Genomic DNA, 10091 nt, shown 5'->3' on the forward strand with positions numbered 1-10091 from the left:
TATTATTTTTCTCTGAATTGTATTATTGAAAATATTTTTAAAAATTTTATATTTCATTAAGTTCAAAAATTGAGAAATAAAAATATGATGATTCTTAATCCATATGTTTTACCATATCAAAGTGCTATTGTTGTAAATTAAAATTTAATTATCAATTTTGACTCACTCAATAATAATGGGGCACATGGTGCTTTTATCAAAAAAAATTTATTATAGATCCTGAAGTGGTGGACAGTTTCACCGAAACGTCTTAGAAGAAAAAACATATGACTTAAGAACCATTTTATTTTTAATTCTTAATTTTTGTCCTTAAGGCAGTATGAGATTTTAAATAAGTTTTTAAAATTTATAAAAGGTGAAGGTCAGATGGTCAAACGAATAGCTTTTAATATTTTGAGTAGACTGAAGAAGAAAATGGCCAATAGAAACGGCCAGAACGTTACAGAAGTGTGAAGAGTATTTATGTATGTGTACCTGTATATATATAATAAATCAGTTGTAATGAATAAAGTATATGTAATAAATCAGTTGTAAATATATGCTTTAATTATTATATAATTGAATATACTTAATATTTTGATTAAATTCCAATAATCAAAGATTAATTCTACTAAAAAAAAAATACATGTAAGTATATTTAAGTTGTGTATATCTGTATGAGTGTATATATAAATATACACTCATACAGTGTGTATATATATATATATATATATATATATATAAATAATTATATAAAGACGTATAGAGGCTGTGAGACGACCCCTTAGATCTTAACTCCCCCTTGGATACAGACAGACAGACCTGAGGGGGGAGGTGACATATTGACCTGGAGGTATTAGGTAGGATCCGAGGCGCCGCCGAACTCCCGCCTGGCGCCACCGCCCCCGCCCAGCGGCCGCCATTAGAATAAACCTCCCCTCTCCCTTCTCCTTCTCCCCCTCTAATTACCATCCCCCCACCCTTCCATAAGTGGGATCTGCATTAATACATATGTAGTAGGTGAATGGTCGGAAAAGGTTAATTGATAGTAAGAAGGACCACAATTCTCACCCCACTCACAAAAAATAAAAATAAAATAATAATAATAATAATTACTCTACAAAAAGAAACTTCCAGAAATTGAATTTGATAATTATTAACTGATCATTATGTTTTATTGGCGTACTTGATCAGAAAATGAACTCAATTTTTTTTTCATCTAAATTTGAAGGCAATAAAAAATGTATTTAACCAGCCATAAATAAATTATTTTATATCACAAATTATAACAGACCTAGTAGAAAGTAGAAATTATAAAAAGTTTAAACTGTTCAGTTTAGTGCCTGGAGCTAAAAAACGGAGTTAATTATTGGTTTCAGTACACCAATAAACATCAAGATCGGCCAAAATATATCATATCAAATTTTTAAAATTAATTTTTTTATTCAAATTTTGTTATAAAATAAATTATACTAGTAAGCCTTGAAAAATCCTGAATAGAGTTTTCCTAGATTTTGAAATTTTAGAGCAAAAGCACTTGTAAAAGTTTTCACCTTAAAGTCTTATATATATATATATTTTCCTTGAAACTTCATTTTTGTTATTCAAAAAGTAAATAAGACGGGAATTTGTACAAAATGGGGGGGAAAAAAAAGCAACAAATTTCTTGCCTTAGTAGTCCATAGCGGAGTATCAGATTCTAAAAATGTGACTGATACATGATGACAAAGACATAAAAACACTTCAAAATTTAGTATTATTATTAAATAAACTAATAAGATGATGTAAAAATGATAAAGTTGAAAACCACCCCTAAAACTTGACTTATTAACTTTGAACTTCAAAATTTTACATGAAAAAAATTTGTTGCGGTGCGTACATCAGTTAACTTTCATTTACCATTCTACTTTTAACTTAAATTAATTCTCTGTTCGAAACGACTACTTCTTTATTATTGTTGACGGATAACCATCTTACTATTTTCTTGTTTCTATGGCTGCTTTTATCCTTGTCCACAAGTCCCGACTATTGTTATAGCAACCTTGGATACACGAAAACATATGTTTTCTTCTTTAGTTAATTGTAAAAGTAAGTGACACTTTACAGTTTAAGGCGATTTTACATAAAATTTCGACGTAATATCCAAGACATGAACCTATTGAGACTCATTAAACCTTCCAACGCGTATTTATGATTTTAAAACATTAATTAGTATAAATGAATGACTGGATGAAAAAGTAATGAATGAAATATAATAAAAAATAACACTTTTATTCTATTGTAAAATTTTCTTAGAATAATTACATTGTTCAAGCACTAGATACTTTTGTAACTATATATTGTTTACTTCAATACGGTGCTTTATCAAGTTATAAGTGATGTTCAAAAGAAAATTTGGGTGAAGATTGGAAAATAAGAAAATTGAATAGAACCATAAAATCTCATAAAATTAATTAATAAATTAAAGATTCCTTTAAAAATGAATTTAGTTCATAATAATAACAGCATAACTTCCTTTAAACTCAATAACACATATAATCTATATTTGTTTATTATTCATCAACCTTATAATACCAATATATATATGTAACTGATACACTCAAAAAAATATAAATTTATATAAAATAAAAGTTGTAGCAAATGAAAAAAACCTAACAGTAACTTATCAATTTACTAAGTGTGTTATCAATAAGAGATTATTTTTGACATGAATTTCAGAAACAAGGCAAAGATATGGTAAAGTAATTAACTGATTCAGAAAGCATATTAAACAAATGCACAGACATGAGAAAGAATTTTTTTTTTATAAATAATACATATTTTGTAATATTAATATTCTGTGACGATATATTTAAGATATTATTTTCAATTGAAATTTCGCGTCGCGTTGCTTAAGAGGGGCCGGTGGAAAAAAAAAGTCTGTTATTTCACCCCAATTTAGTATTACTTTAATGAAAACTAAATATTATTACTAGTAAAATTGAAGAGTCTGCCAAGTGTAGTTAGGAGCTATACAAAATGGTAGTTGTTTCAAAATGTTAAAAACAATTATTTTTTCATACGGTGCTCCCTATCTTAAAAACTACCAACAACACTAGAAAATCTAAAAGAACATTATTTAAGGAAAAGTAAATTTTCTGAAACGTTAGCTATAATATAGCTATTTACGTCCAATAGTTCTCGAGTTTATTAAAAAGCGAAATTTCATAACGAAAAATCAGTAGTTCGTCAATTTATTATGGGATATCTTTATCTCAGGAACCATTAGACGGTACAGATGTCTATTACATTTCAAATCAAAGCTAGTTTTCTATTAAGTAATTACTAACATTAATCTTCGGAGTAATAGTAGTTTTCATATTTCCCAGAATAAATTTAAAAAATATTGAATTCTAGTTGTTGGGACAAAACTCTTGATTTTTGAAAAATTATATCTCAAGGACCCATTGGACGAACAAATGAGTGCCAGTAATCAAATTAAAGATATTTTAATTTACTATGAAGTAGTGTAAATCGTTTATTTTCGTACATATAGTTTTTTATATGATATTTGCTTCTGAATATGAATTTTGCTTATGAAAACAATTTATTTAAGCAAATATCTTTAAAAATACTATCCCTACGAAGATATACGTCATTAACTGCTTTATAGCGCATTAAATTATTTTTAATCGGTGTACTAATAGACATCTGTACGTCTCTTGGCCCTTGAGATAAAGATTTCCCACAATAAATTCACTTAGTACATTTTTTATGAATTGTTGCTTTTAAAAACTGTATCTCTGAACGTTAACTGCTCTGTTATGACTCAGTTTTTAGTAAATTTACTCTAATTTTAATGATTTTTTTGTAGATTTTCTTGTGCTGTAAGCAGTTTCAAAGATATGGAGCTTTGAATGAAAATTTTTTTAACATTTTGAAACAAAAGCCATTTTTTATTCCCCCAAACTACAGTCGAAAAACCCATCAATTTGGACTAGTAATTATACTAACTATAATAATCATTAAAGTAATAAAAAATTGAGGTGATATAACTCACCTTTTTCTACTATTAATGCGTCTAGTCTTAAAGTTAGGATCTGTCAGTTCTATGAAAATAAAATAGATGATTGTAATATTGATACATATAAAATATTAAGTTATAGTTTTCTTGAAATAAATAGTTAAAACATACTTAACATTAAACAGTCCGGGCATACAATAAAAAATACTCGATATAACGTCTGCATATATATTTTAATAATATATATATGATTTAAACTCGATATATATATTTTCTAGCTAACTCGTTTTTCGCCGAAATCTTATAATGTACTATGGATAACGATCCCCCGAATCAAAGAGGAAAATATTTCGGATATTTACAGGTGGGAAATATTTGCAAGATTATACGAAATACATTTCGACAGTATTTGACATCATGTTATCATTATCCGCTTAACAATAGTTAGTCAATATCTTAATTTAGTATAATTTTTTTCTAGTTATTTTGTTTTGTTTTTAATTAGATTATCTTTTCGCTATTTGATTAAAATGTTTGGAAAACACTTTGTTTATTTTATCTATCCTTTATTTAACAAAGTTTCAAATCAGTCCAATAAGTTTTGTAACTTTTAAAAATTATTATTTTTATCATTTTATTTATTTAATAATAAATAAAAAAATAAGCTGTCTTATTTATATTTACCTTATTCGCTTCATTTTTTTAATCGTGAGGACAACAGAAAATTTTTTAAATAGAGTGGATTCCCTCCTTTTTTAATGGATAATCTTATTAACATACAGGACAATAAAGTACTAATTTGATATATTCGATCCCCTCCATTACGGAACTTCTCCACTTCGGACGCAGACAAATTTTATTTCCCATCAAGACTTCTCATTCCTCTGTTAGGGAAACAATTTACAAAATATTATTGTGCAAACTCACTATTTAGGAATTGGCAGCACTAAGAAACGTTTAGTTAATGTGTAGCCAGTGTGTTAATTAAAAAAAAAATTAAATCCTCCCTCAACATCTATGTCTTTACGTTTTAAGATACGTGTAATCCAAAATTGAATAAAAAAATCCATCCATGGACCGTCCACGGTTTCTCTTTGAGACCACGTTGCCAATTTTTTATTAATTAGTCCAGGGTGGGGGAACCGTAGTAGTAGTTCAAGAACCCAAGAGGAGAAAAAAGTTATTTCACCCCAATTTTTGATTACTTAATTGAAAACTAGGTATAATTACTATTCGAAATTGATGAGTCTGCCAAATATAGGTAGGGGAAATAAAAAATGGCGGCTTTTTTATTTTTTTTTCGGAGCTTTATATCTTTACAACTACCAACAACAATAGAAAATCTAAGAGAGCATCATTTAAGGTAGAGTAAATTTGCTAAAATGTAAGCCCTAACAGAGCTAATTATGTTCAATAGTTCTCGAAATATAGCTTGTTAAAAAGTTGTTAAAAAACATTTCATAAAAATGTTGTATGAAAAGTACTGAGAGATCGGTAGTTTGTGAATTTATTTTGAAAAATCTATATCTCAAAAACCATTTGACGTACAGATGTCTATTAGCACTCAAATTAAAGCTAGTTTAATGAGCTATAAAGTAGTCAATGTCGTTTAGAGGAGTAGTAGTTTTCATGAAATTTGCTAAAATAAATTGATTTATAGTTGTTCGGACAAATTTTCATTTGCCAAATTTATATTCATATGTGAATGTCATAAAAACTACTATCCCTACGAAGATAAATGTCATAAACTACTTTATAGTAAGTTAAATTTCCTTTATTTTGAGTGTTGGAGATATATTTTTTCAAAAATCCAACATTTTATCCGAAGAACTAGAAATTAACATTGTTACTTTATTTTGTCAAATATCATAAAAACTATTACTCCTACAAAGATAGACATTATAAACACTATTTTATAGTAAATTTAATTAGCTTTAATTTGATAGCTGGCAGACATCTGTTGGGCCAATGGTTTCTGAAATAAAGTTTTTTCATAAATCAAACTTATTGTCCGAACAACTATAAATCAATTTATTTTAGCAAATATCATGAAAATTACTATTCCTACGAAAACAAAGGTCATAAACTACATTATAGAAAAAATATTTAGCTTTAATTTGAGTGCTAATAGACACCTCTAGGTCACATAGTTCTTGAGATATAGATTTCTCAAAATAGATTCACTAACTTTTTTATGAAATGTTGCTTTTTAAAAGGCTATATCTCGAGAACTATTGGACGTAAATATCTCTATTATGGCTTATGTTTCAGAAAATTTACTCTTCTTTAAATAATGTTGTTTTAGATTTTCTAGTGTAGTTTGTAGTTTTTGAGATATAGAGCTCCGAATGAAAAATTAATGTTTTTTTTAAGGTTTTGAAACAGCCGCCATTTTTTTTCCTCCTACCTATACTTGGCAGACTCATCAATTTTGACTAGTAATTATACGTAGTTTTCATTAAAGTAATAAAAAATGTGGGTGACATAACTGCCTTTTTTTCTTCCCGGCTCTTGTACTATAGTCTAAGTACCACAAGACGATCCTCGAAATTTAATTTACGTGGTATCTCAACTTAATTTAATTTTTTTGTTATTTTTAAAGCAACAACTTCTTGACGTACACCACTGTATGACGGATGAAATAGTTTCGCTGTATAATATTTTATTTTTATTCCTATATTTTATGAAGCACTGGTTCGTTTGTTCGCGTTTTGAAAATAAAAAAATAGAAAATAAAAATCTGATATTAACACTACAAGGGGGGGACACGTCGTGGGTTTAGGATGAAAACCATTTCACAATATAATCCTCTTTCTGAAGAAGGGTTAATCCCCCAGTCGAACGCATGTGTCACGCCCTGGAATCATCTTCATTCCGAATCGTCAATTCCTAAATGAAATACTTTCCCACGGTCTTAAATCAAAACTATTTCGACAATAAACATATAAGATATAAAACGTTTATAAAAAAGGAATATTTTAATTTATTGTAAAGCGTGTATAATATTAAGAAATATTACTCTGAATGGCGAAAGGTTCAAATATAATTAAAGGAGAGGAATTAGGTTCAATCGAATAGGCGTTTATCATTTTAATGAGAAATTTCACTGAAAAGTTATTTTTTGGCTCAAGTCTAGCCTTCTACTGAAAACCTATACAATCATAGCAGTGGTAATGCCAACATTTATTTCTCAAGACCTCTCTGAGTAAATAATGACTGACCAAAGTCGGATTCGAACCCACAGTGTTGTGTACCAAGTGCTGTATGACTCTTGCCTCAACTGCTTGGCCATCAAGTCCTTAAATTATTGTTATGTTAGATAATTTTAAAAATATCATACGAAAAGTAATATAGCTTTGCCCATTTCTTTTATAGCTGGAACACAAACTTACAGGTCACATTAATATGACCCTTGAAAACTGACATTAACATTTGCTAAATTTTTTTTAGGTTAATCATTTGAGAACAACTTTTTTGTTATTTAATGATGTAATAATAATTAATTAAAATATTAAACCATTGTATTATAATTTACAGTATTTTACTTTGAGTAATTATAAAGGACATAAGTAAATTTTTTTTTTACATACAATTAATATTTTTGTGTTAATTAAGGAGAAAATGTATTTCTCATTCAAACAGATGCTTGTTTTCCTTAATATTTTTTAAATTTAATATTCTTTTTTTTCTTATTTTAGAGTTATGTGAAATTTTTAGTCTGTCAAATTTTAAAAAGAGTTACTGAATCAGTGCATTTAGATTTATTGGAATCTATTTCTTGTTTGTAAATTTGGAGGCCAAATATATATTTGAATTTTTATTATTTATTAATTTCTTGTTTAATTAATTTAAAACACAAATTCTTCTTATTCTGTCTCTTAACTTACTTTATATTTCTCATACATTATGCCCTTTGGCTATTATCAATTAGACAATAAAATTGATTTATTTGCTATTTACATTTTTATATCAATCAACTTCACTATTTAGATCACAAGCCTCTTTATTATCAGTTTCATTAACATCCATTTGTATTTAAAATTTTTATAATCTTTCAACCCTATGTTGACCTTTTTCAAACATTGTTTTTGTAGACATATTGTGACTGGAGTGTTGCTATATAAAAAATTTATATATTTTTTTTTAAAGTCAATTTTCTCAAGCTCTCACATTCTGATTAGATTTAGTTTCATTGGTAGTTTTATGTTCCTCACTTGCTCGAAGAGTGATAGAACTCAAAAATGCAGTTCTCAGGCTGCATTTTTGAGTTCTATCACTATTTGCATGTATGAATGATATCTAAAACGATAAATCAATATTCAATGAAAAACTTACTTAAAATTTCTATTAAATATTCTCCAAAAACACAATTTTTTACATATAAAAACATTACAAGTTCTTGAAACATACATCACTATATATATGTAAAATCTTTTTTTACTAATAAAGTAAATAAGAATCCCACTGTTAAAAAAAATAAAGTTGTTCATAGTAAAAACAGTAATTTTATTTTAAAAGATACTAGGTGTGTACCCCTTGTCCACCTAACGGCAGACCAACCCCCATTTTACAAATTATAAAACTGTTCATTTAGTTGTGCTGCTCGTTTCTCTAATTGTATAACTGTGATTTACAATATAACTGTAAAATAAAATATTACATGGTAATCACTAAAACGTTTTTTATATAATAGAGAGATTATTGTTTTGTCTTATAAGATAAAATACTTCACAGAAATATTTACTTAACTTTAAGTATTTTAACTTAAATTTTAATAATTTTGATTTTTCTATTTTTATTTACAGATCCAAAGGATGGAACTTGGCCCTGGTCGTTTACCATTGCTCTATGATGATTCAACAACGAATTGTTCAAATGGAGACAAGGCTCTTCGTCAGATAGTTCAGACACAGGCTTTTAACATTTCCGACGAACCATCCATACACATGAAATAGTAATGATAAAATGTACAATAACTTGTTTTAAATGTTTAATTTAAAAAAAAACAAAAAAAAATAACAATAAAATAACTGATAGTCCGTATGGTACAATCATTAAAATGATGCCATTTAATTGTGTCAATTGCTATAGACAAAGTGCTAAGAATGTGCCAATTTCTTTTACTGATGGAAGTCTTCAAGACTTCCTGTCTGTCAATTATAATAAAGATTGTCTTTATTTTGCCATTGTTATTTGGAAGAAAGCCATGTTTTATTTTATTTTTTTATATAATTAATCTGATTTTTTTTTTCGAATTGTTCTTTATAAAATATTCAAAGTTTAAATAAAAATAAAATATTAAAAAATGTTAGTGATAATGTAAAAGGCTCAAACTAGCAATTAATTTTAAGTTAAATTGTTTTGTTTATTAAAGATCCCATTATTATTTAAATTATTAGGAGATACTATACCGAAACTTTCTACTTCATTTTTATTTTTTAATTGGATATGAATTGTATAAGCTCAAAGTTACAATTTTAATTTTCTATATAAATTAGGCTCATTTCAACTAAATTTAATTAGTTCTGTAAATAGAATTGCAACAATATTTTGTACAAATTAATTATACTATTCTAGGTGATATTAATGGGGTGTATATTATTATAAATTAAGAGATATAGTACATTTTATTTGAAGGCTTACTGTGCAGGGATGTCGTTTAGGTTTTCTTTTTATTGTTATCATTTATTGCTTTAGATCAATGTAACTTAGAAATGGATGTAAAAGATTTCCTAGTAGAAAATAAAACATTTAGGACAAGGCACTAGGAATAACTTTTCCTTTCTGCTAGGAAATACATTTAGGTATCAATGTTTAAAAGAAAAAAAAAATTAAGTAGTAAAAATGTACCGTTGTGTTTAGTATAGGAACTAGTTGATGGGGCATATTGGTCCGCGTACTTATGCTCTGAAAGAAATTGTTTAATTAAATGTTGAATTTTTAAATTATATTTGTTTGTAAAAATTTATATATTGAAAAGCACATTGTGATCTTTTCTCTTTCTGATGTTAAAATTACATTGATGTGAAGGAAAGAGTGTTTAGGTGAATGCATAGAATTATTGCTGGCGTAGCATGGCAGTAGTTGTGCTGCTCTTGGCTGATAAATA

At 27.3% G+C, this 10091-nt stretch overlaps 1 protein-coding gene across 2 annotated transcripts in view; it reads left to right on the top strand.

The window, feature by feature from the left end:
* foxo (forkhead box, sub-group O) overlaps nt 1–10091 on the top strand; it is a 318297-nt gene extending 308206 nt beyond the window's left edge. For both annotated transcript variants that reach the window (XM_067053102.1, XM_067053103.1), the window contains exon 5: nt 8788–10091. In XM_067053102.1, coding sequence (XP_066909203.1) covers nt 8788–8834 — 47 coding nt within the window. In that variant the 3' untranslated portion in view covers nt 8835–10091. The remainder of the gene's footprint in view (nt 1–8787) is intronic.

The sequence above is a fragment of the Halyomorpha halys genome, unplaced genomic scaffold, assembly GCF_000696795.3.
Source record: "Halyomorpha halys isolate HHAL.00 unplaced genomic scaffold, Hhal_1.1 Scaffold4.1, whole genome shotgun sequence".
NCBI lineage: Eukaryota > Metazoa > Arthropoda > Insecta > Hemiptera > Pentatomidae > Halyomorpha > Halyomorpha halys.